Source organism: Dromiciops gliroides, chromosome 2 (genome assembly GCF_019393635.1).
Source record: "Dromiciops gliroides isolate mDroGli1 chromosome 2, mDroGli1.pri, whole genome shotgun sequence".
NCBI lineage: Eukaryota > Metazoa > Chordata > Mammalia > Microbiotheria > Microbiotheriidae > Dromiciops > Dromiciops gliroides.
In genome coordinates this window covers 463,967,824-463,994,976 of record NC_057862.1, presented here as the reverse complement: position 1 = coordinate 463,994,976, position 27,153 = coordinate 463,967,824, and the positions used below count along the sequence as shown (strand labels likewise).

Here is a 27,153-nt window from a genome sequence, read left to right as displayed (position 1 = left end):
ACTTACTCAGAGCCATCAAAACCCAAACCAGGACCAAGTGAGACTTGGGCAGGGACCTACTGGGGGCCAGTCAATGAGAGCCAGTGATCTGGGTTTAAGGTATGGTCAAGGGGCTTCATCAGTGCCTGGTTTTTTCAGAGCTCTATTTCAAGAAATCATAAATGAAACTATGTACAGATGGTAGCACACAGAGGTGTGTTGTTGCAAGTGCAAATAAGCTGCAGCATATGGCAAATAATGAACCTTACAAATGAAATGGAGTAAATGTGTGATTAAAAAAAAAATGGACCTCTTTTGAGTGTTTCCCAGAGCCAACATATTGTTATAAGGTCAGGAGAAGTGGAGGAAGGCCTCCTGTATATTGGGTGGACTCCCTTTGTTGAATTTGTCAGAGGACCTGAAAAAGAGTTGAATACACTGGGCAATTCTGTATAGTTTTGATCTGTAACACTGCAGGGAATCTCTAAAACAACGATTGATCCATTTGAGTGTGAATGCTGAATGAATAATAATAATAGATATTTACAAAGTGCTTTATTAAGGTTTCCAAAAGTGCTTATATGGATTATCTCATTTGAATCCAGCACTGGGCCTGGAGTCAGGAAGACCTGAGTTCAAATTCATCCTCAGACCCTTCCTAATTGTGTGACCCCAGGCAAGTCACTTAAAAAAAAAAACAACGAAAAAGCAGCCAAATAAAAAACAACCACCCTCTTGTTTGCCTCAGTTTCCCCATCTGTAAAATGGGAAGAATAATAGTACCCACCTCCAGGGTTGTTGCAAGGATCAATTGAGATAATAATCATAAAGGGCTCAGCACAGTGCCCAGCACATAGTAAACTAGCTATTATTATTAAAAAAAAAAAGCCCAGGAAGGGGGCAGCTAGGTGGCTTAGCAGATAAAGTACCTGAGTTCAAATTTGACTTCAGACACTTGACACTTACTAGCTGTGTGACCCTGGGCAAGTCACTTAACCCTCATTGCCTTGCAAAAAAAAACAAACCAAAAAACAACCCAGGAAGTGGATCTTACAAGTATTTTTACCCATGTTACAGAGAAGGAAACCCTAAGGCTCAGCCAAGTCAAGCAAATGGTCACATTAAGTCCGTAAATGCCGGAGCTGAATTCGAGCCCTGGTATCTCCTAACTTCCCGTCCAGGATTCGTTGAATAAATAAATCCTAGCGTATGCTTGAAGAGCTTGAAAGACCTGGATGTAGAGGGGAAGTCGCCTAACCCGGCTTTCTAGTTCTCTAGCTGAGGGGCCTGAGGCCCGGAGAGGTGAGATGAGTTTGCCAAGGTCACAGGGGCGGTCACCTAATTCTCCAGGTCCAGCTCTCTTTCCCCATAACCCTGCACTGACACATCCCCTCCCCTCCTCCTCGTACCCTCGCCCATCTTTAGCCTCCTCCAGCACTTTATTTATTCGTAGTGTTCATCACGTGTTGCCTTTTATTCTAATCACGAGTTCACGCGGCCTGGAATTTGGGCGAGTTCAACGACCTCGTCCTCTCTAAAATAACTTGTTTTTGTCGGTTTCTCCTAGCACAGGGTGTTGCGTAGACACAGACGACATTCGCTGGATGTCGTTTCTGCATTTTTCTTCGGGGTGCAATAGGAGTTACTTTTCTCCCGAGAATCTTCTAAGTCTTCACCACTTTACAGAAAAGCAAACCGAGGTCTGGAGGGAGAAGGGGACTCGCGCGTGGGGAGTCGTTCCATCTCGCGGCTAGCTACAAAGTGTGGGGGCCGAGAATTGGCTCCCTGGCTCTCGGGTTGGAAGTTCTGGGCTCTTCTGGAACGAATGAACGAACCACCGATGGGAAGTACAAGCGACCAGCCAGCTGGAGACAAGGAGGCATTACGAGGACCTTGTTATCCCACCCCTCCCGCCCAGGTTAAGGATCGAACCCGACCGCCTCGCGCTGGGGCAGCGGGGCTCCCGAAAGGCCGCCCCCTCTGAGGGCGCGCGGACTCTGCGGCTCCGGGGCCGCGGGGCCGCCCGGACGCTGTTACGCGCGGACCTGATTGTAAAGTGGCGCGCGCGCCCCACCCCCACCCCCTTTGTGCGCGCTCCCGCGCGCGCCCCACCAGCGCCCATCCGAGGTTCCAGGAGCCGGCGTCGTTTCCGGCCCGGAGGTGGGGGAGGGGGCGGAGTCGGAGCCGGCGCCACAGCAACCGCGGAACGCGGACCCCGGCCTCAGCCTCTGGTCGGCTCCGGTCCCGGGATGGCGCCCAAGCCCCCCGGCTCCGTCCTCGAGCTCCGCGCCGCCGGCAACGAGAGCTTCCGAAGCGGCCAGTACGCAGAGGCCGCCGAGCTCTACGGTCGGGCCCTCGACGCGCTGCGGGAGACAGGTACGAGTAGCCCCGGGGACCCCCAAGACACCCTCGGGGCCCAGGGACCCCCCCAGGGCTCCAGAGACCCCTCCGGGGCCCCATAAACACCCCCAGGACCCTAGAAACACCCCCCGAGGCCCCAGGGATACCCTAGGGTCACATAGACACCCCCGGGGACCCTAGAGAAGCCGCCCTCCCAGTACCCCAGAGATATCCCCCAAACTGGAGACACCCCCAAGGTCCCATAGATACAGAGGCCCATGGACCCTCGAGGACTCCACTGATACTCCACCCCACTGCAGAGCCCATAGCCCCCTCTAGTATCCCAAAGATTCCCCCCTCAGACTTCATAGACACCCCTTAGGACCACAGAGACACTCCAAGACCTCACAGACACCCATGGCCCTATGGAGCCCATAGACATCCCCCTATCCCCCAGACTTCATAGACCATCCTCAACCTCATAGAGTCCATAGCTTTAGGTACCCCAGGACCCAGTAGATAACCCTTACCCCCTCTGAGCCTATAGACCACCTTCAGGACCCCAGAGACCGTTCCCCATTCCCCGTTACACAGAACCTATAGCCCTTTCCCCCCAGGGCCCCATAGAGACCCCTCTGGGAGCTCAACTCCTATGTACCCCATCCTCCTCCCCAGGATCCCCCCAGATGCCCCCCACAGACCCATCTCTCTCCCAGGACCACTCTGGTACCCCACAAACTACCACCCCCACTTCTACAGACACCATGCCCTCAGCCCCCAGATCCTATGAATCCCGCCCTCCCCCCCTTTACTGGCTTCCCAGCCATCTTGTTGCCCCATAGATCCATCTTGATTCTACCAACCCCACAAACCCCATTTCACTGATATGTTATGTATGACACCCAAAACCTAGATGGCCTTCCCCACCCCCTTCCCCCCCATCCCACTCACCTGCAGACCTCACTGGGCCCAGACTCTATCCCCCACCTCAGGTTCAGGGAACTACAGACCCTGGACTCTGCTCCTTGTGTAGATGCATCTTCTCCAGCCCTCTAGAGGCAGAGAGATCTAGTGGAGGTGGCCCTGTCTCTGGAGTTAGGGCACTGAGTTCAGATCCCACCTCTGAAGCTTACTATCCCTGTGACTTTGGGGCGCTCATCTGGCCTCACATTCCTCATCCAAAATGGGGGTTTTGGAACGGTTCACTGAAATAAACAATTATATAGTGCCTCCTATGTACCATGCATGGTGAAGCAATTATCTTCATTTTACAGTTGAGGAAACTGAGGCAAGCAGAGGTTAAGTGACTTACTCAGGGTCACACATCTGGTGTCAGAGGCTGAATTGGAACTCAGTTCTTGACTCCAGGCTCAGCACTCTACCTACTGCACCACTAGGTGGAAGATGCTTCCAGCTCAAGATCTATGATTGATGACTTCAGGGGGCTTATGTAGCCCCTGATCCCACAATCTCTTATCTCTGCCCTCACAAATCTCACTGATTGTGCCTAAGGACTTCACCTGCTTGGCCCTGCACACATCCCGTAGCTCCTGATTTCTTTTACTTTTTTGGGGGGTGCAATGAGGGTTAAGCGATTTTCCCAGGGTCACACAGCTAGTGTCAAGTGTTTGAGGCTAGATTTGAACTCAGGTCCTCCTGAATCCAGGGCTGGTACTTTATCCACTGCATTACCTAGCTACCCCCAAAGTATTTGTGTAAGGTTTGTTTGTTTGTTTGTTTGTTTTGTGGGGCAATGAGGGTTCAGAGCCCTTGATTTCTTAGCCCCACAAACCTCACCCTCCAGTTAGATCCTACCAACTCCACAGACTTCATTCTACCTCGTAGAAATCGGGTCCCTAGACTGATGTCACAGCCCCACAGATGGGGCTCCCAATAGTCCACAGCTCAGGATCCTACAACTCCACAGAAATTCTACCCCTGTTCCAACCCTATCAACTTGAATTACACAGACCCAGCCAGCCTTACAGAGTCTTACCTCACCCCCTGCCTGGGGATCCAGAGACTTCCCTTACTCCTGCACAGATCTTGTGGTCTTCTGTCCCATCAAAATACAGCCTCTTAGACCCAAGGCCACATGGATTGTAAACAACTCTTAATTCCTAAAACACATCCCGAATTCCACTTGATCTGGCCCCACCCAACCCTGTTCACAGCCTGTCTATATTGACAGCAGCATAATGTCCCTGTCCCACAGACAGCCAAAAAAGTCCCCCAAAGTCCTTCCTGAGCTCAGATTCGCCCTGCCCCACAAATGACCCCGTGCCTGGGTCCTTCCTAATCTCTGATGCCAGAGCTGGAAGCGGCATTTGAGCTCATCTAGTCCCTTGCCTTTTCTCATTTCTGGTCTTCTAGTTTTATATTTATTTTAGTCTTTTCTCTACTATGGTTTCATTGTATGCAGACAGATATATTCAAGCCTCTTGGACCCTTTTTTTTAGCCTGGAAATCCCTATTTTTCACCTGAATGGGTCCAGCCCATCTGCCCTCATCCCTCACCCTTTTGGGAACGATCTCCCCTTGTTTATTCTTCTTTAAAATGTGTCATGGCTTACATTTGTTTTTACAATAGTAATTTCCTTCCACCCCACGTGTTGGAACCTTCCCTTGTGACTTCCCCCGCCAAATATGCAAAAACACCCACTTAGAGAAACCGCCTAACAACATCTGTGATATTCCCTCCTCATCACTCCTGCCCCCTGCTGTGAGGGAGGAGCATTTGTCATGATCTCTGGGACCTTTCAGTTCAACTTACTTTTAGTGATGATGTATTCATTTACATTTTTGTAGTCATTTGTGTTTGTTCTTCTCTTGGTTCTGCTTATTTGCTCTCTGTCATTTGATAAAAACTTTCCAGCATTTGTCTCAGTTCTTCTTCTGTAATGTGGACTATTCCATTATGTATTTATAAGCACATACCAAAGAAATAGAAGGTAATTAAGGAACTCGGGCGCTAGCAGTTAAGGGGGTCAGTAAGGACCTCATGTACATGCAGAAGGAAGAGAAAGATGCTGTGAGTAGGAAGTGCATTCCAGGCACAGGGGTTGCAGGGAGTAAGAGATGGAATGCTGAGTATAAGGACCAGAGAGGGGGCCAGTTTGGCTGCATGGTAGAGTGAGAGTAAGAGCGATAGAATGAGGCTGGAAGGATAGGTTGGGGCCACACACTCAGACCAGGCCCCAGCCTATTTCATTTTATCCACACACCCTCTGACTTATCTCTGCTAAACTTGTCTTGACTGTTGACCCCAGCTCTTGGCCCCACTAACTATGTGGGACTTTTCAACCTGGCTGTTTGACCCCCTAGTCCTCTGGAATTCTCTTCAGTCTTCCCAGCTTCTAGCTTTCAACTTGACTTCAAGTGTGACTTCACTCTGCCTACTGTAGCCTCCCATCATTCCCACTAACTTCAGCAATGGCAGAATATCAGGGAGAAGTTGAGAGGCTATTTCTACTATACATTGTGCCAGAGAAGAAGAGAAATCATAGTAAGAAGTGTTAGGTGGTGACATCAGGAAGGGAGTAGGCCCCTCAGTCCCAAGGGGGTTGCAAGCTGGCCCAGAGGTTTAGGTTTATACTAGCTAGAGCCCTCATACCTTGACAAAGGGAGGCTAATGTCTCAAATTCCTACCTATACATTCCCTTCGGCTAAATGAGAGACCTGTAGCTCTTTGGCATTTCAGAACTAGATGTAAACACACTATGAGGGGAACTCCTGTAGAAGTTTGGGTAGCTATTGAATTAACCTGTGTGAAAATGTGGTGGAGTGAAGGAAGGAGCAGAAATGGCTTGGTATCCAGGAGAATTTACCCTGTCAGCTTTATGGAAGTTAGTCTGACCTAAAGCTCAAATGCTGATAGGCCGATCTGAATGCAGATCTGGCCTCACTTCCTAGCTGTGTGACCCTGGGTGACCTCTGTCTGCTTCAGTTTCCTCAGCTATAAAAATGGGGATAATAATAGCACTTACCTCCCAGGATTTTGGTGAGGATCAAATGAGATAATATTTGTTTTTGTTTTTGTTTTGTGGGGCAATGGGGGTTAAGTGACTTGCCCAGGGTCACACAGCTAGTAAGTGTCAAGGGTCTGAGGCTGTATTTGAACTCAGGTCCTCCTGAATCCAGAGCCAGTGCTTTATCCACTGCGCCACCTAGCTGCCCCCAAATGAGATAATATTTGTAAAGCACTTATCACAATGCCTAGGATATCATTGGCATTTAATAGATGCTTTTTTCTTTCCTCTTCCCTTGCTGTTGATTAGTTGGGGAAGCATTTTTCTTCTCTGGGCTTAAGTTTCTTCCTCTATCAAATTAGGAAGTTAGACTTGATACACTTTGATCATCTCTGTTGTAAAGAACTTTCCAGCTCGATCTCTCTTTCTCTCTCTCTCTCTGATTTTAAGTTGTGGTTATTATTTCCATTCTCTCCTCAACTTTTTGTTGTTCAGTCGTTTTCAGTCATGTCCAACTCTTTGTTGACTCCATTTGGAGTTTTCTTTGCCAAGATACTGCAGTGGTTTGCCATTTCCTTCTTCAGCTCATTTTATAGATGAAGAAACTGAGGCAAACAGGGTTAAGTGACTTGACTAGGGTCACATAGCTAGTGTCTGAGGACAAATTTGAACTTGGGTCTTTCTGACTTCCAACCCAGTGTTCTATCCATTCTCCCACCTTGATGCCTCCTAACTTTCCTCACACATTACACAAGCTCATGCCAGAGTAAAGTTTCAGGTGCCTGTTGCCTAGCTAATGATGTGCTGTCAGTGTTGGGCTGCCAGGCCTTCCTGTGAGCATCCCTGAATCGGGGAGTGCTCTTGAAAAAGAACCAGTAAGCAGAAACTTCCTCGTCTGAGAACAGGGGCTGAAGGTAGTCACCCAGAATGCCTTCACCAGGACACCCCCTTCTTTTTTTTTCCTTTTTTTTCTTTTTTTCTTTTTTTTGGTGAGGCATTTGGGGTTAAGTGACTTGCCCAGGGTTACACAGCTAGTAAGTGTCAAGCATCTGAGGTCAGATTTGAACTCAGGTTCTCCTGACTCCAGGGCCAGTACTCTATTACACCACCTAGCTGCCCCTAGGACACCCCCTTCTGCCCCAGGGATTGTCTCTTAACAGATACTATCAGCCTGGAAAACTGCAGGCCTAGTGATGAGCTGCATGTGTCTGTTCAGTAAAATTCAACAAATGTTACTTTAATGCCTCCTTTTTACAAGGTACTGTGCCAGATTCTAGAGACACAGTAGAAAAGATAAAATCGAACTTGCCCTCAAGAAGCTGACATTTTGCTGTGGCATACAGTATATACACAGACAAGCAGGGGGAGAAAAGATTACTTGTGGAGGAAAAAGCCGCTAACAGGTGGTGGCACCTGAGTTGTGTCCTTAAGGAAGTTAAGGATTCCAAGAGGCAAAGGTGAGAAGGGAGCCCTGTCCAGGGACACAGATTATGGGAAGGGATGGCTGTTTTCTGAAGACTGGCATTCCAAAAGATCAGAGAGAGTCATCATCAGGTTGACCAAAAGGTATTGAATTTTCCCCCTATAACATTCAGGACTGCACTAGATCAGGAAGGGATCATGGTTTGCATCAGACCAAATCATGGATTTTGGATATCATCACTCACATTACTATAGTGTTTTAAGGTTTACAAAGTGCTTTCTTCATAATAACCTTGTGAGGTAGATAGTGCAAGTATTGTTTCTGTGATTCACCCAAAATCACATGGTTCGTGAGTGGTAGAGATGGGGCCCCAAAGTAGGAGCTCTGATTCTAAGTACAGTTTTTGTTTTCATTGAACAATATATACTCTGAAGGGTATGGAATCTGGAGTTCACTGATGGCAGAATGTGTGTGTGTGTGCGCGCGCGTGCGCGTGCACGCACAAACGAGGTCTAGATTGACTGGTCTGTGGAGCCAACTGACATTCATATTTCTTTTTGCCTTCACCCACTTTCTGAAGAGTCCTGGGTGTACTAGGGCACTGTGAGTAGCCTTAGGCCTTTGTTGCTCAGCCTAATACCTCCTTTTTAAATCTTGTTCCCTTCTTTTAACAGGTCCACCCAACCCTGAAGAAGAGAGTGTCCTCTATTCCAACAGAGCAGCTTGCCACTTGAAGGATGGAAACTGTACACATTGCATTAAAGACTGCTCTGTGTAAGCAGTGTCCCTTAAGGCTAAATGCAGCTTTGAATATGAATATGAATGCAGCTGAGGCCCCCAGGGTGATTCAGACCTGTGGGTGGCTGGCTGGAGTCATTTCCTCTTCAGGGCTAACCCTGCTGAGCACATTGTGACTAATCTCAAGAAAACATTTTTGCCTGAGCACGGACTAGAAGAGAGACCCAGAGGTTCTCTTCCCCGCCCCCCCCCCCCCACACTTTGGTGATCAAGGGGCTGTACTTCTGTGACCAAGCTGTAGAAAAGCAGGGGATGGGGATGGGGATGGAGTGGTCTGAGCTGGATGGGGGTCTTTGGGAAGGCTGTAGAGGAAGGGAAGCTGCAGACCCAGAATTGCTAGAGCAGCCCCTGTTTTTCTAATGGGGAGGGGTGTTACTGTGACCTCTAGTTGGGAGCCCCTGGGCCTCAGAGGATTGGGATGGTCTGAAAGGCCATTTAGCATGGCATGCTGAAAAACATGGTGGACCTGGACTCTGGAGGCCTGTATTCGTGTGCTTGTTCCACCCCTTATCAGCTGGTCATTTAGCCCTTCTGCCTCAGTTTCTTTATTCTTAAAGTGGGCATAAGATCATAGATAAAAGCTGGAAGAAGCCATCTAGCTCTCTCCCCCCAACCCACTCCCATTTTACAGATGAAGAAACTGACTTGCCTAAGATCACAGATAGTGAAGAGTAGGCTTTAACCTGACTCCTCTGATTATATTGCTAATGCCCTTGCTCCTATACCAAGCTATGTCTTCTCATACTCAGTATATCCTCCAAGTCATAGGATTGTTGTGGAGCAAGTGCTTATAAACCCAGAGCATGATAGAAATAAGTAAGGTGTTAGATCTCTTCTGTCATCTCCATGTAACATCCTCTGGTGTCTTCCTTCAGTTCTTCTGTCTTCATTTACCCCTGACTAGTTAGGTCCTATTAGTTAGCAGCATATCGATACAGATAGAAAGCTGGGCTTGAAAATAGGAAGACCTGGGTTCAGGTCCTGCCTGTAAGAGACTGGCTAGGTGATCCTGGGCAAGTCTGTACCTGTCCTTGCAGAGAAGGTCATTGGCACTATGCCAATGATTTGCAGCTTCCAGCCCAGGCCCTTTAAGATTTAAGAAGCACTTGCCCCAGAACAGCTTTGTGAGTTAGGTACTATAGGTATCATTATCCCCATTTTACAGATAAAGACATTGAGACTTAGAGAGGTGAAATGATTTGTCCAGTACTAAGATGCAGGTGCCAGATCTATCTGGTGATATCACACCAGAATATTCTGTGTGTGATACCATACAAGAGAAAGATATTATGAAGCAGGGGGAGTTTTTCCCCAGAATATCCTGATGCTCCATCCTTACCATATGTTTGTCATTATAGTGGTCTCTGGGTTGAACCAGCCAAAGAGCGATGGGTAGGATGGTTTTTCCATTGACTCAGGAAGCTACACTGCTTTTTCTTCCCTCCTCTAGTGCATTGTCTTTGGTTCCCTTTGGCATAAAACCCTTGCTAAGGCGGGCAGCAGCCTATGAAGCCTTGGAGAAATACCAGCTGGCCTATGTGGATTACAAGACAGTGCTGCAGATAGACTGTACTCTGCCAGCTGCGCATGATGGAGTCAACAGGTAAGCCTGCCATGTTGCCTGTGGTCTTCATGGAAACCAGGAGTGCAGCCCAGCTGGCCAGCACTGGACACTTTCCTTTGGTTGTCTTCTGACCCAAGACTGCCAGCTTAAGACTCAGCTAAGCCTTAGGGAAAGGGCAGGTGCATCGTTAGCTGTGGCTCTTGCTTTTTAAAAACCAGCTCAGTCAGAAAGTGAAGCAAGGACTGTATCCTTTCCCCAGGTTCATGGTGTGTGTCCATCATGAGGAAAGTTCTGTTCAGGGGGAAAGTCTGTATAGTCACATGATCCTTAATGGGGAATAATGTGTCAAATTTGACCTTATAAGGTTCTCCCCAGGTCTATAACCTGAATTTCTAATTTGTGCTGGGACCAGGAGACAGATCAGTCTTCCTGATGCATTAATGCATGAGTTTGAGTAAGTCACACCATTGCTCCTCACTGTCAGACATCTCAGGCCTCCCTTCACAATCTGGCCCCATCCTACTTTTCCAGACTTTTCTCCTACTGCTTTCCTTAGAATGCTCTGGATTCTAGTCAAACTGGCTTACATGCTTTCCCTTGTTCACATCCAAGTGCTTTATAGTATCTTTCCCTTCTTTCACACTGATCTTTATTCCTAGAATTCCTTCCTGGCTATTCCTTACCTATTAAAATCCTACCTATTCTTTGGGGCCCAACTGAAGTGATACCTCTTCCATGAAGATTTCCCTGTTGACCCCAACTAAAAGTATCCCCTCCCTACCTCACAAGGGGTATATAATAAGACTGTTCTTGCTCCCCTTCGACTATCTACCCCTAGTCATCTTTTTTCCCCCATTCATCTTTTCTCCAGATTAACCATTTCCATCTCCTTTAACTAATTTTCATGATGTGAACTTAATGCACTTCACCATTCTGCTTACTCTCCTTATAACACTCTCCAGCTTTTTAATATTATTCCTAAAATGCGGTACCCAGAATTCAAGTGCTGCACTACAGATGTGGACTGACCATGTAAAGTGGCTTAGCTCCATGTAGCTGTGTCCTGATCCATTTCATGAGATACAAGTTACACCAATATATGAAACAATAAATCCTATGAAGGGATGTTAATTTGTTTATTGTTCCTATATAGAAAGCAACCTTGAATATCTAGAGACCAGCTTAGGAGAGTTATGAGTTCACTAGAAATTCAGGCCTTGAACGAACTCAGTGACACTTTGGGGGGGATTTGCTAACTTTGTATTCTCTGAGCCTTGAGGCCCCTTCTCCAGATTTTCAGTGAGCTATATAACTTTATAGATAGTGCCATCTGTGTGAGTTGGGGAGGTACTTGGGGACTGGTAAATGTATGGGCAAAGTTTCACAGACCATGGTCTTTGCTGGAAGAGCAGGACCTGCCTTCCCTTCCCTTCCTTTTCCCTCAGTTTGCCAAGGCAGCTCCAGGATGATCCAGAATCTTCTACCAACTCACTCAGTTAAATGCTCAAAGCTTTCTTGGCTTCGGTATCATTCTATTGATTGCTTTATCTTGAACCTCCAGTCCACTCGGATCTTTTCAGACAAATTGCTCTCTAGCTGTGACTCCCCAATCTGTACTTGTGAAATTAGTTTTTTTGAATCCAAGTGTAAGACTTTATATTTATCCCTATTAAATTTCATCTTGGATTTGTCCCTATGTTCTAGACTATCAGGCCTTCTTGAATCTTTAGCTTTATGTCATCTTTTTGAAGCTATGCTGGATCTTTGTGATCAGTTAGCATCCTTTTAAAGGTATTCACTAACTGTCCTTTAGTATTGCATTTTAGAGTTTTTCTAATTTTACATGTTTTATATCCAAAACTATAGTTCTAAGCTATTTTATAAACTATTTTATAGTTTATGAGAATGTTTTCTTCCCTTTTTTGAAAATTGGCAAATTTGTCCATTAGCAATTCTATAGTATCTTTCCCGCATACTATGTATGACCTTTCAGAGATAACTTATAGTAACTCAGCCATCACACCTGCAAGGTTCTTTTTTGTTTCATTGTTGTTTTGTTTTAGTACAGGAGGATGTCGTTCATCTGGGCCAGGTAACTTGAATTCATCAAGAGAAGTTAGGTCTTCTCTTTCAGTCACTTCACTTATCTTGGGTTTCAGTTTCCTCTTTATTCGTTTTTGTTCTGTCCCTTTCAGTCCAAAGATCATTCTGCTTGGCAGAGAAAAGAGAAGCAAAATGAGTTGAGTAGCTTTGCCTTTTCTTAACTTCTATTGTCTCATCCGTCCTCAGTGGTGATCTGATCCCTTCTTTGATTCTCCTTCCTCTCCCCTCTTCCCTAGACAATATAGCTAAAAAAATTTTTTTGTTATTATTAGCTTTACCTTGACAGACTTAGATAATTTTGGGTTGTAGTGTTCTTGCCATGCTTTAGGGGGCTTATTTTGTTTTTATATTCATCCTCTGTTCCCTGTTCTTCCATCTTTTGTACCTGTCTTTAAAACATTTAAGTTGGTTGATGAGATCCCTGTTTATTCATACCAGCCCTTTATATATTGATTCCCCTTTTTATCTTATCAGAATTGTTTCTCTTTGTACCTTTAGAATTTCATTCCCTAGCCCTGCTGGGAACTCTTATAGAATTTCAGGCAATAAGATCTTATCCTGTCCCTTTCCTGAACACTTTGAAATCTTGTCTCCTAAAATTTAGGGTGCATATCAGACTTTCTACCTTGTCTCTCCTCTTCACTCTCACATTCAAAGATGGAATTGTTACTTTGCTATGAAGATTCACATTATTTCCACTACAGTAATCAGCTTCTCATTGTTGGTGAGAATCAGATCAGAAGAGAGTTCTCTGTTGTTGATTCCTTCACTTTTTAAAGGCTGAAATTATCATTAAGACAAATCAAGAAATTGTCTGTCTCTCCACTTTTGCCAGAGAAAAAGCTCCAGCAGATGTCTGGATAATTTGAAGTCTCTCATTACTACTATTTTATGTCTCATTATCAGGAGTGTGATCTGTTTCTTGAATTCTTTATCAATTTCTTTTTTTTTCCAGGTGCTTTAACCTAGTCAGCTGACTCTCATTTCTCTTTCTGCTTCCTGTGATCATCTAAATGTTCTCTACTGTACTTTCCCCCTCTGGTTCCTGGATGTCTTGCAAGTCTAGCTTTTAAAAATAAAATGCTACTTTAACAACTCCCTTCCCCTTTACCTCTTCCCCTTTTCCTTACTTTGTTCTTTTAAAGCAAGGTATATACTTTTTTGTTTGTTTGTTTGTTTGTTTGTTTTAAGTGAGGCAATTGGGGTTAAGTGACTTGCCCAGGGTCACACAGCTAGTAAGTGTAAAGTATCTGAGGCCGGATTTGAACTCAGGTACTCCTGACTCCAGGGCCGGTGCTCTATCCACTGCGCCATCTAGCTGCCCCAAGGTATATACTTTCAAAGCCATATTCCAGTCGTGGGTCTTATCGTACCAAGTTTCAGTGATACCCATGAGTTCAAATTTAGTGCAAAACTTCTTAAATTGTGGGTCGAGACCCCATATGGAGTCTCAAAACTGAATGTGGGAGTCAGTAAAAGGTTATGTATGTCTATTTTATATACTTGGGTTCATATAAAAATTTCTTGGGCAAAAAGGTGTTGTGAATGGAAAAAGCCCTGCTCTAGTGTACCTTGTGGGTTATTTGGAGGCTCTACATTTGTACATAGGCATCGAAGAGCAAGAATTTTTATTATTGGCTCCAAGAAAGGATTTCCATCTCTGGTGAGCACTGACAGAGATGTTAACTGGGTGCTGGATGATGGAAACATTTGAGTGGCTCATCTAGAAAGCCTCTCTCTAATCCCTCGACCTTTGTTGTAGGATGACCAAAGCTCTCATGGACACAGATGGGCTTGAGTGGCGTCTTAAGCTGCCCCCCATCCCCTCAGTGCCAGTTGCAGCTCAGAAGAGGTGGGAAGTGGCTCCAGGGGGTGACCATGAGAAGGCAGCCAAAAACAAACTCAAAGAAGATGACACCTTAAAGAACAAAGGTGAGCCTCATCCCATCCCATCTCTTCCCTTTGGAGAGTGGCATAAAGTAGGCTGCACTTGAATCAGGGTGCATTTAATTTAGTCTCATAAACCAAGGAAAATACATCTTTCTTGTCTGGCTTTCAGACTGAGATCTGGGCCAGAACCCTCCTGGGCTGTTAGAGCCAAAGACCAAGAAAGAAGATGCCATTTCTACCCCCATGTGTGTTCACCACCCCTCATACAGCTTGTACTCCAGATGCTTGGGGACTGCTCCTCTCAGGCAGGCCCCTTGTAGGCGAGCCAGCCTGGTAACTTGTTTTCAAGTGTGAAAATTACAACTCACACTTTAAGCATTTTCCTCTTTGGGTTCCAATGATCTTGTGAGGTACATTAGTGTTATCATCCTGTGATGTTTAAAATCTATATTGTGTGATCGCCTTAAATTAAAAAGCTTCAGTACCAGTCTTTGGGCATTAAACATTTATTAAAGCATACAGATATTTACAAGGAGTTCAGAAAGTTAAGAAAAAGAAGTCCTACCTAGCCTAGAGTTCCAGCCTGGTTGGGTTCTTCCTCAAGTCCTCCTCCCCAAGCCTGCTTTAATCAGGAACTCCCTAGCAAGCTGATTGTGGAAGCTTTTTATAGGTCTGGAACAGAGGCAGTCTTTACACACTGCTTCAAGGTGATTGGTTGCTGTCCTCCAAATCCATTGGCTTTGAAGGTGTTCTTAAGTTGAGTTCACAGTCTAGTTTCTGAGAACAATACCTTCTTAAGGGCTAGCCAGGTGTGATTACAGTCCAGTTAACTTGAAGTAGGCTTAATCAGCAGTCAATCACTCTCACTTGATTCAGTCAGTATAGATTAATCTCCAGGTGGGTCTTTGAGTATCTGCTAAATCCCATTATTTCATCACAATCCCCTTTCTACAGATGGAGAAATCGAGGCAAAGAGCTGAAATTATTTGTCCAGGTTCACTGCTAATGTTAGAGTTGGGATGACAGTAACTACTTATGTTTCTGTGCTTCTTTATATGCATTATCTCATTTGATTTTCACAAAAGCCCTGCAGACTTGGCAGGGTAGGAATTATAATCCCAATATATCGACAAGGAAACTAGCCAAGAAAGGTCCACTGACGTGCTCGGAGAGTTCCCCAACAAGGCAGTGTAGAGCTTACAGGTGAACCTAGGTATCTGCACTTGAACAGGACTGAAGCAGAAACAGCTACACTTGGTACTGATTCTTCCCTTCTTGGTACAGATGCGCTGGGCTATTTTTCTTTTTCTTCTTCTTCTTTTTTTTTTTGGTGGGGCAATGAGGGTTAAGTGACTTGCCCAGGGTCACACAGCTAGTAAGCGTCAAGTGTCTGAGGCCGGATTTGAACTCATGTCCTCCTGAATCCAGGGCTGGTGCTTTATCTACTGTGCCACTTCGCTGCCCCTGGGCTATTTTTCTGATGAGCAAGGACTTGAGTCCTAGTGGAAAATTGCTCAAGGACCTGAGCTTGTTCCTGTAGTTCATTCCCTCTCCCCGTCCCCCACTTTTTTCCCCTAAAAGCAGAGATAAAAGACTTCTCTTTATTGGGCAGCTATCATCCTTTTTAGTAACAGTGCCACCTGACACTGTTGGAAGAGGTTATAACAAACAGCAAATAAATTGGCATTTCCATAGACATAGTAGAATAGAAAGAGGGTTGTATGTGGAACTGCAGGTCTCTGCTCTGAACACTTATCCTTCTTATGAGTGTAAGTTCTGCCTTTGGCTTTCAGAATCACTCTGCTTATCATGTGTGGTCTTGCTTTCTTCTCTGCATTTTAAAAGAGGTGCTTTAATGACCCTTTCTCCCTTACCTCTCCCACCCCCTCCCCCACCTCTAAGACATTGGGAGTATGGGGGGTAGATTTGGAGCCTTTGTAACAAATGCCTAGCCAAAGCAAAAAAATCCTCCCATGGACTGTGCCTGAAAGAGTGTGACTTCTGCACCTTGAGTCCATCTTCTCTGTCAAGAGGTGAGTAGCTTACTTCATCCTCAGTCCTCTAGTCTTAGTTGATCATTGCATTGATGAACATTTTCAAGTCATTCACTGTTTTGTCTTTATAATGTTGCTGTTATATGAATTGTTCTTTGTCTGCTCACTTCGCACTGCATGAGTTCATATAGGTCTTCCCACGTTTCACAAAATTTATCATTTTGGCCTGTCTTATGGTGCAGAAATATTCTATTATATCCATATACCATAATAAACACTTTGAAGATCATTATTGCATTTGAGCCTTACAACACTGCCATGAGGTAGGTGGGACAGGGATCATAACCCCAGTTTGAAAGACAAGCAATTGGGGCAGCTAGGTGGCACAGTGGATAGAGCACTGGCCCTGGAGTCAGGAGGACCTGAGTTCAAATCTGGCCTCAGACACTTAACACTTACTAGTTGTGTGACCCTGGGCAAGTCACTTAACCCCAATTACCTCACCTAAAAAAAAAAAAAGACTAAAGGAAAGACAAGCAATTGAGGCTCAGATGAGCAATGATGCATATGGGGTCACTCGGTGCCAGTGGCGGAAGCAAGACTAAAGCCCCAGTTATGATGCATCAGTCTGAATAGAGGTCACAGCTTTTCTTGCTAAATTTTACTTCTACACAACTGCCACGCAGCCTATAAGTCTGTATCTCTGTACGTTTTTTTCCCTTCCAAGAGATGCAGCCTATATTTTAAATATGTATGCTGATATGCTTTTTCCAGTGCCTACTGTCAGAGACATTGAGCGAGCCCGGGCCCTAAAGGAAGAAGGCAATGAGCTGGTGAAAAAAGGAAAACATAAGGAGGCTGTAGAGAAGTACAGTGAGAGTCTTATGTTCAGCAGCATGGAGTCTGCAACCTATACCAACAGGTACCTGCAATGGCCAGGGCAGGGCCGACTTTATTACACCCTGGAGTCCTAAGTTCTCAGCGGTGGTTTGGGAGGGCTCACTCTCTCCTTCCTGTCAGAACACTCAGCTTGTTTCTCTACCTCTTGGGCACAGTGTAAATTGGTCTCCTTTTAGGAGAGGGGGGTACCTGGCAGTAATGTCAAAGGGAACCCATTGAAGCTAATTGTAAGCACACATACATGTGTGCATTTTGAGAAGAATAATCTGATTTATTATGTCATTGACCGTGTACAAAGGGCTTGACATCTTCTTGTGTGGTTCCCACTGCAAACCCGTGAGGTAGAACAGTGTCATCAGCCCCAGGTCTTCTCCAGCCCCTTTTATCCTCTGCAGATGAAGAGGATTGGGCTACGTTACTTCTAAGGTCCCTGCCGGGTCCAAGGTGTCTGAGCTTGTGCGGCGGACTCCAACACGCTTTCCACTTTACCTCATTTGCTTCTCAGCCTGCAGTTTTCTTAACAAGCCCTGATCTTTGCAGTCAGGAGGGAGCTTAGGACAACACCCTGTGCTTCTTCCTGCCAGCTGCTACAGTATTATTGAAGGGCTGGAGGCAGGGGGCATGGGGTAGGGGTGGGGGGGGGGGTCTGCTTCCACTGACCACATAGAAGGCTGTAGTTCTTAGCATTTACTTCAACTCCAAAAACTTTTATTAAGCATCGCCTCTGTGGGCTGCTGAGAGCTGTGAGGGATGGTCTTTGTCCTGAGAGAGCTGTCTAGTAGAGAGAGGCTATGAGAATAAGTGTGTAATACAGACCCAGAGAGAGAGAAGATCCCTTCCATTGTGGAGTGGAGTGGAGTGGAGTGTGTGTGTGTGTGTGTGTGTGTGTGTGTACACGTACTCTGCAGGCACCCACATATGTGGTGGGGAAAAGAGAGTCAAGGAGTGTTCTGGCCTAGGAGGTGAGCCGATTTTTTTGTCTAAACTCTCTCTAGACCTGAGGATTTGGAAGGGAATGTGAGAGGAGAATTCTTTCTGTAAGCCAGGAGCCTAGAGTTGTATTTCTTTCCTTTTTCACCCTTATTGCAGTACAGTGGCAAGAACACCAGCCTAAGGCAGGGAACCTGACTGCTACCAATAGAGTCTGGGTAACTCACTTCCCTCTCTGAGTCTCAGTTTTCTCACTTGTAAAACAAATTCTTCATCAATCAACAAGTATTTATTAAGCTTCTCCTGTGCCAAGTACTGTGCTAGCCACTGAGAATATCATTCCAGCTTTGACACGTGTCCCCAAGTCCCCTCTAGCTCTAACCATTTCAGGACATTCACTGCATGGCCAGTTTGAAGGACAAAGAGAAGTCCAAATCCTTCTTGAGCACATCACTAGCAACTACCATGTACAAGGTCCCACAGGAGCTTCTGGACTCCTTGGGTGGGACTTATCTCTGCTCCACCAGTTTCATCTTGGAAACTTCGCTCACCTTGAGTGGCCAGTGCCTGAAGGGAACTGGCTCATTTCCTGTGATCACATTTTTCTCAAATAAGATGTAGGCTTGTGACCATCTCTTCTTTCTAGATTAGACAGGTCGTTTATAAGTAGTAAAGTTTGTGCTTAGGACAACCCCTGGTTAAAGGTAATTGGCCTGTTGTCAGGCAGCTCAAACCCACTGTGACAAGACCACTAGTTCCTAGGGTTTGGTCGGCTTCAACTGCTCTTCGGTAACTAGAATTTTTATTTCTAAAGTGCTGTAACAGTGAATTCCCTCCCCACAAGTAGCAGACTGCAAGCTAAGCCCTTCGTGCTTTAGTAGACGGTTTTCATGAGTTGCTGTCTTGGTCCCCAAAGGGCAGTCTTTCCAGGCCTTATTCAGCTTGGAGGTAGCAGCCATTGTTTGTGACAACTCCAAGTGTTAATTTCCTCATTTTACAGATAAGGAAACTCAGAATCCAATAGTACCTTTAAGCCAGCACTTTCTGGGGCATCATGCTGCCCTACAGGGGTGGCCCATGGGTCTGGAGCTCAGCTTCCTTCCCTACTCCCACACTTTTTTGTCTATCTTCCAGAGCCCTCTGCTATTTGTCACTGAAGAAATACAAAGAGGCAGTAAAGGATTGCACCGAGGCTCTCAAATTAGACTCAAAGAACGTCAAGGCATTTTATAGGCGTGCCCAGGCATTCAAAGAACTCAAGGTGAGTGGGAGCCCCTTCCCGACCCTGAGTAGGGCTCTCTCAAGCCCAGGGGCTGCCCTTGCTGCTGGCCCACTTCCCAAGGCTGGCCCAGCTGGCCCAGCAGGGCTATGCCTTCGTCTTCTCACCCCTGCCCAGCCCCCACAGTGGGTGTGCCAGGTAAGTACTGACTTCAGGCCCCAGCCTCCTGCCTTCCCTCTTCCCTTATCCCTGCCCCCCACCCCCCCAGGACTATCAATCCAGCCTTGAAGACGTCAACAGCCTCCTGAGTATTGAGCCAGAGAACAGCGCCGCCGCCAAGCTGAGGCAGGAAGTCAACCGGAGCTTAAAATAAATAAAGTCCAGGAAGGGGCAGCAAACCTGCCTGATTTCACTCGGAGAAGCTGAGGGCCTCTTTGTCTGCTCCAGGGCCGAGAGAGAGCGAGTAAGCCCTTTGACCCAGGCCAGGCCCCAGGCAATGCATCCCAGCTTCTTTTCTTGCACCCATCTCACTTTGCTTCCTTCTCACTCAGAATCTTTGCTCACTGAAAGTCAGTTCGTGTTAGTGAGCCAGGCCTCCCCTTTTTGGTTGGCAAGGGTTTCTTCCATTGCTGACCTTTTTCAGGGAAGCTTTCCTGGCAAGGCCACTCTCTCCCAATGGTAAAATCATATCCTTCTTCACCCACTAAGCATGCCCCATCTCTGCTTCCTGGCCCTGTCAGGCAGCTCAGTCCATGGTGAATGGGGTCAGGTAGTAGCTGGCAAATCAGGCCCCTGGCCCTGCTCACCTAGAGTTGCTTCTGGCACAGAGTAGGGCATTCTCCCAGCTTCTGTTGTGCTCAGGGCATGTGGCGGCTTCATTATGGATGGAGCCCTTGGCCACAGCCTGTGTCCCTGTGTAGCGCTTGCATTTGACAGTTATTCGGGGTACTGGCTTTGGTACTTGACCTCTCCTAACACTTGTATCTTGTTCCAAGTTACTCAAGGGTCTGCCTGGCAGCAGCCACATTCCCTGCTTCCCCAGCATCCCCAGGGCTGGAGCCATGAGCCCTAGTCTGGGAGTTGGCCTGTTGCATGTTTTGGGTGGGGAGGCTGTCCCAGCCCTAGTTTAAGAAAGGCAGCTTTAGGGCACCTAGGAGAGTTCTTATTCTTTTGTCCCTTTTGGAGTGATTCTGAATGGCCTCATGGTTTCAGTCACCCCGTGTTTAAGCCACTGCATAAAAAGTACATCTTCTATTGGACTTCAGTCGTACCTTCATTTACAAGGGGACCATGAGACCTTGTCTGGACACTGCCTCTTGTAGTGCAGGCCATGGTCTTTTATAGTACCCTTGCCATAGAACAGGCTGTTCTCCCCTCTCCCAGTGCAGCAAAGGGATTTCCTCCAAAGAAATCCTTAGTACACAGTACAAGCTGGGCCTGGGCCTCAGTTCCCTCAACATTATCACTGGTTCTGTCTCGGGACAAAACTACAACCTTACTCCAGTAGCTGCTGCCAAGTGTGCCTGGAATCAGGGCAACCTCTTGCATTACTGAAAGAATTAACAAGCATTTAGGTGGCTACTGTGTGTCAGGCACTGGGCTTAGTGGAATTTCTTAAGACATGCACACCCAAGTCTATACAAAACAAACATTCTAAGTTCAGTTGGGAAAGAGGAGCACTAGCAATTGTAAATCAAAAAAGGTTTCCCATACAAGGAAGTCACCAACCTGTCTTGAAAAAGTGAGGTGCAGTGGAGGTGAGGATGGGGAGCAATCAGCACAAAGGAGTCAGAGAATGTCGGTTCTTATGCATGTAAGTAGTCAGAGATGGAGGCAAAGGGATTTGAGGAAGGATGAGCATGTTGCTACTCTGGGTAGGAGCAATTGCTTCTTAACCCTGTAGCTTGCAAACATAAAGTTAACCATCTTTTTTGAGGGAAAAATGCCAGTTTTACTTTTGACATGTGCACAAAACCCTTCCTGATTCCAAATGCCCACGCCCTTCCTCTGTAAATGACGGGACTGTGGTCAAGGCAGATTGTAAGGGACAAGCCAAGAAACCACAGAATTAAGGTGTACGGGAGGAGGGCATGAATACTGGTAATCTTAAGAGCAGCATGGGCTCTAAGATCTAGGAGTGAGCTACCCTTCTACCCCGAGCCAGAGAAGGATGGTTTATACATCCTGTGCCCACAGTGGAGAGCAAAGATGCCCTTCTGTTTACTCAGGATTCTGCTGTTCTTTACCTCCCTACGCCCAGGCTCTACTTGGCTGGGAGGGGAGGGGGGGGCCTATATGCATGTCTAGCACGTGCACACGCGTGCACACACACATGCAAGCACGCTTGAGATGATTCTGGGTAAAGTGGAGTCAAACTTTAATACACACACACAAAAAGCAAAGGATGCTTGACCAGCTTGATGACTGGCCTCCTCTGTTCACTTATATCAGATTGTGCAGGTACACAGACAAATAAGGAAATAAGTTACAGTTAGAGTTGAGAATGCCTCAGAGAAGAGAACTGGAAGGACTAGTCTCTTCAGAGCCATGAGGTTTCAGTTAAGTTTTCTGGGAAGGAAAAAAAAAAGAAAAGGCCTAGGATATACGGTGTTTGATGATAAATACCAAATACCAATCAAGTTCCAGCTATCAGGCATTCTTATAGCTAAAAGAGAAATAGAAAGTGTCCCCCAAGGAAGGACAGCTTCAGCATCAGCTCTCAAAGGACAGGGGGGCTGTGCTTGTCTGACTGAAGGACACGGGACAAAGTAAGCCATACTCGGTTCCTGCCAAAGACTTGAGGCTCAAGATTTCTGGGAAGGATGGGGAGATCCACAGCCAATATGGGAACATATGATCTAAGTCAGATAATAATTAGCTTCCTTCCAAAGGAGACTCCTACAGAAACACTATCAGAAAGGCTTTAGCTAAATGTCTAGATGATAGAGCCAGTTCTTTTGGTACAAAGAACAGCCCTTGGCTTTCAAAGGCCAGAAAAGCAGAGGTTTTGGCACATCCTTTCAAGATGGATAGACCTCAGGACGAGTCCCAGAGACAAGACTCTGCCTCTGTCTTTGAAGAACTAGTCTAGGTAGAAGGGGGCCCTTTATAAATATGAGTGAAACCTAAGGGCAGTAATAGTACATTGGGAGCCTCTGCCTAACTGAGTAAAATCATGTGACACCTAGTGCTAAAGGTAGCAAAAGGCTCCAAGACTGACCAGAGATGGACAGCAGAACTCCCCCCACCCCTGCCCTTCCTGGGCTCCATCTCTGGCTACTATGTTTGACTGGGCCTAGACTCACAGAGGCCTCAGTGCATATATGTCTTGGACAGCTCCGTGACCTCTTGTGCTTGGAGCGCAGCGATTGCTTCTTCAATCTGAGGGTGGGAGAGGAAAATTAAACTCACTCAGGCCTGGCCCAGCCCATACACCTTCCTAGGAAAGTTGCTGCAACTCTTTGGCTAACCTCTAAGGACAGGTTCCTGTGGTGTGTTTTAGTCACACACTCTGGGCATCTGGGGGTACAGTGGATAGAGCACTGGGCCGGCAGTCAAGAAGACCTATATTTAAGTCCAGATTCTGATACCAGCAATGGGACCTTGGGGCCTTTGATCTGTTTGCCTCGGTTTCCTCTACTGTAAAATGGGGATAATGCCCACATAACAGGGTTGTTAATGGAGACAATATAGTCATAGTGCCTGGAACATAGTAGGTGCTATATAAATGCTTATTTTCCTCCCTATCCTACAACCAAAGAGACTGTGAGTGCTAATCTGGGGGCTCCTAAAATCCCTGAGCAAGACATGCCCATGGCAGGAGCACAGGGGACTGCTACGTGCTAACTCCCACACGACATTCATGGGCACCCACTCTCCCAGAGCCCCAAGATACCTACCTTGGAGTGAAGGGATTCTGGAGACTCCAGCATTAACAGCAGCTCTGAGTTGTCAATCTCCAGCAGCATGCCTGTGATCTTAGCAGCCAGCTGGCCGTGTATCCCATAAATGAGTGGGTAGAGTCTGTCACCTGCTCAAAACAGCAGGGAGAATAATGCATAGACCTGGACTGGCTGATAGCACAATGTGTGCCATACCATCAGCCCTTTTTCTGCCCCCTTTTCTTCCTGTGTAAAATGGGGATGGCAGTTGTAGTCCTGGAAGTGCTGTGGAATTTACAGCGTAAGAATCAGCTGTTATTCCCATTCCCTACCCCAATCTCACAGTCCTTTTATGGAACCAAAGGACCTGAAGCTTGTTATTGACATAAGGGACTGACACAATCAAGCAGTGTGTACTTAGGATAAAGAGGAGAAGGCAGTCTACAATGGAAGGAGGAAACGACCTATTTAAACAAGCTCCTGGCTGGGAAAATTGCAAACTGATAACTAAGGCATTGACTCTGGTCCCTGTTAGAGTTACCATTTCCGAAAGTCACCATGACAAGGCAGCTAAGAGTTCAGAAACTGCCTTAGCCAGCAAACACGATTTCTTTTCCAAGCACAGACACAGCAGCTAAGGGACAGCATGGGTTTTAGAGTACAGATTACTTTGAAAAACATCAGAAAGCAAGCTAGCAGGTGACTAGAAGCATTAGAGAACTAGCAAAAGTAAAAAAGTAGGTTTGCAGAAAGCTTGTCTAAGACTTAGTTGTCCCAGCCTAGGCACATTTGTCAGTACAACTGAGGAAAACAAGTGGACATGAAGCAGATCTGCCAGTTTACGTGGTAACATATCCATAATTGACAAAAATGGAAGCATGCATGACATTTGAACTCAGTCCACAACCTCAGGACCTGAGGCACAAGTAACATGTTTAAAAGAGGGCAGCTAGGTGGCGCAGTGGGTAAAGCACCAGCCCTGGATTCAGGAGGACCTGAGTTCAAATCCAACCTCAGACACTTGACACAAGCTGTGTGACCCTGGGCAAGTCACTTAACCCTCAGTGCCTCACCCCACCCCAAAAAGTTGGGAAGAACATAGTAGAAATCCACCTTAGAGAAATGAGAATTTTAGACTCAGGCTGGTTTGAGGTCTCAGAGGGAAAGATTTCCTAGAGTATAAAAGATCATAGAAAACTCACCAAAAGCTAGCTACCAGAAAACAAATCAGTATCCACACCAAACCATATGCTCATTAGCTCACTCATTCCTCTAGAGTATAGTGGATAAAGAGGAGGTGGGAACAGGCAGGCTTTTGTAGCTGTCTGTTCAACAGAATGTATCTTTCCAATCAACCGTAAAGTGTGAACATTATATAATCTGGCTGAAAGAAAATTCTATTTGGCAGATCAAATCACAGTTCTCCTTAGGCAGGGACACCCCTTGACAAGATCATATAAGAATCACAGAGTCTGAGTTACAGGGAACCTCAGAGGCTATTTAGCCTGAAGATGTCAAGTGTTTTGACTCTAGCTAGTCAGTAAGTCTTGAATCCACTCCATTATCTAGTCCACATATTTTCAATAACAATGTCTCAGAAATAGCATTTGCCATTTCTTTCAGGCTAACCCAGTCTGTCCTGGTATATGTAATTCATCTATGGCAGCTAGGTAGTATAAGTAGGCCTTGGGATCAGTCGGGAAGACCAGAGTTCAGATCCTGCCTCAACTGCTAGCTTTACAACCACGGATGAATCACAACCACTCTCAGTCTGCTTCCCCATTTGTAAAATAGGGATAATACAACTCCCTGCTTCACAAGGTTATTGGAAGGACCAAATGAGGTAACCTGTAAAGTACTTTGCAAACCTTGAAGTGCCATGGAAATGTTAGTTGCCATTACTCCCCTGGCACTGGTGATTTAAAGTGATCCAGAGCAGCCAGGCAGTGTCTTACCATCTAAGTGGGGTTTCAGTTCCCTTTGCTATCCTGTACCTTTCAGTCCAAAGATCACTGTGGTTAGAAAACAAAAGCAAACAAGAGGGGGTGGTCCCCATTTTCTTTGTTGTTACATCCCCCTTCTTTTTCTCCTTTTCGGCTTCAACAATCCCTTTGTTATCCTCAGTTTTTCTCTACGGCCTTAACTCATTCTGACACTTTTTGTGGCACCATGGTATCCTCCACTATGAGCCATTGCTTCCATCATCTCTGGTCCTTGCTTTTAAATGCTTAATTTGGTTGATGTATATCCATTCTTGTCTGTCTACTTTCAATACTTTTTTCTCAACAGAATTGCTTCTCTTTATCTTCTAAGTTTCATTCCTGATAGCACTCCATTGCTTCTGGGCTTTTTCCCAATGGGATTCTGGGCCATGGGACCTAATCTACCTGGTTCTTCAAACCCTTGGATATAGGGTTTATGTCAAACTATACCTGGTTTTCTGCTTCTGCTAAATAACCACTTTCCCTGAAGCCTTCCATCACTGTAGCTAACCATCTGACATTCTAGAGTCCACATGACCTGAAAGCAAAAACAACTCATGATCTTGTGAATAGCAGATGAGAGATGACAAGGAGACATGCTTGTAGAAAGTGTGCAGTGCTTTTAGAATGTGCTGGGTCAAGTCCAAATGGAAAAATGGTTCTCTATAGGTGGCAAGTTTCTTCAGATACTCGTTTGTGGATAGCATTGGGCCAATTACAGTGAACCCAAGAATACTAGTGACTGTGCAGTGAAACTCAGTTACTCAAGAGAATGGCCTCGAATCAGATAGGAAGAAAACTAGTCATTGCAAAGATTGACATACATTTAGATGGGCAGCCATTGAGCTGGTCATCAGAACATAGATCCTACATACCCCTTATGGATAGTGACCTGGGCTTAAAGTTCAATAAATGGAAGAAATCAGGCCAGATCACATTTAAGAAACTAGCACTTTACATGGTTCCAAACTACTCACTGATGCAGAAGCCCATCTTTATAATACTAATAGTCTCCCAGTAATGCCATATAGCCTTGAATCATGGAATGCCACAATCTCAAAAACATCAAAATTACAGATGACCTAAAAGGTAATAGAAAGGCACATGGTATCAGGGTGTAGTCTATTACCAATTGTGACTTATGTTTGAATAGTGGTAGTGGAAAAGACCAAGGAAGATGAAGTGTGCCAGTTGTGTGATAAGAGCAAGGTTGCAACAGCCTTATACTTCATGCCCTGTGAGTACCAGAGAGGGCAGGGTTCTGGATACTTAAGGAAGTTCCACAGAAAAACCAAGATAAGAGTAAGACAGGAGATGGTGTACTTGGGTTACAGCCTGCACCAGTGGAGGAAGTACCTGTGTTGAGATCATGGATTCATCGAAGTGATTAATAATGAACATTTCTAGAACTGTTTTAGGGTTGATAAAGGCATCTTTCTCAATGACCTTGTGAAGTCTTTTTTTATTTTTATTTTTTTGGTATGGACCTATGATTTCATCACTGAAGTTTCCCCCTGACTACAGATGAGCAACTATTGTGCACCTTACACTTAGTGTCCAGAGGTCCCAAGAAGTCAAGAGTAACTCAGCCCCAAGTCACCCAGCCAGTATAGATCTTGGTGGGACACAAACCCAGGGCAGCTCTCCAGCCACCATGCCACACTTGCTTCTCTGTGTCAGTGTTGTTATCCCCATTTTACACATGTGAGAAGAGGCGAAGAAACTTGCCCAGGTAGTTCAGCTATTAAGTGTCCCAAACAGGACTCCAGCTTGCGTCTTCTGATGCCAAGACCAGTGCTTTCCTCGCTGCATGACAATATGACCTACTTTCCCCAGCATTCAAGGAGGTAGAAGCCAGCGATCCTGTAATAGACAGGAGGGTCCTCCCCACAAGCCCAAAGAGGCCACCAGGGTCAAGAATTTCATAGATGAGAGCCAAGGATGGTTCTCACCCACTCCCACACCCATTTTAGGAGGCAAGACATTATTTGATGAGAAGGGAGGTGTGGAAATGAAGGCCTTTAGTAATAAAGAACAAAAATGTGGGTTCCCATTTCCATAGCACTTTCCTCACAGCAGCCCCATGATGTAAATAGCATCCAGGCATTCAGTCAATAAACATTTATTAAGCATGTACTATGTGCCAGGCACTGCGCTAAGTGCTGGGGATACAAAACTAATA

The 27,153-nt window shown here is 45.9% G+C and overlaps 2 protein-coding genes across 2 annotated transcripts in view; one reads left to right on the top strand and one right to left on the bottom strand.

Moving 5' to 3' along the window:
• Positions 1–1,457: 1,457 nt before the first annotated feature.
• Positions 1,458–27,105, top strand: TOMM34 (translocase of outer mitochondrial membrane 34). Its single transcript, XM_043982091.1, has 7 exons — positions 1,458–2,355; positions 8,385–8,484; positions 9,959–10,111; positions 13,938–14,107; positions 16,834–16,981; positions 19,024–19,150; positions 19,377–27,105. Exons 1-7 carry the CDS (start codon positions 2,229–2,231, stop codon positions 19,479–19,481), a joined length of 930 nt encoding a protein of 309 aa, XP_043838026.1. The 5' UTR covers positions 1,458–2,228; the 3' UTR covers positions 19,482–27,105.
• Positions 22,421–27,153, bottom strand: part of PABPC1L (poly(A) binding protein cytoplasmic 1 like) — a 28,133-nt gene continuing 23,400 nt past the window's right edge. Inside the window, exons 13-14 of the mRNA XM_043982092.1 lie at positions 23,008–23,138; positions 22,421–22,489 (exon numbers count right to left, since the gene is read on the bottom strand). Coding sequence (XP_043838027.1) covers positions 22,421–22,489; positions 23,008–23,138 — 200 coding nt within the window. The remainder of the gene's footprint in view (positions 22,490–23,007; positions 23,139–27,153) is intronic.

What these genes read in the sequence shown, in the direction of transcription:
- TOMM34 (XM_043982091.1), top strand. Translation starts at nt 2,229, where the DNA reads ATGGCGCCCAAGCCCCCCGGCTCCGTCCTCGAGCTCCGCGCCGCCGGC. An exon ending in TCTGCAACCTATACCAACAG is followed by an intron (nt 16,982 to 19,023) that starts GTACCTGCAATG and finishes TCTATCTTCCAG; the next exon opens with AGCCCTCTGCTATTTGTCAC. An exon ending in AGGCATTCAAAGAACTCAAG is followed by an intron (nt 19,151 to 19,376) that starts GTGAGTGGGAGC and finishes CCACCCCCCCAG; the next exon opens with GACTATCAATCCAGCCTTGA.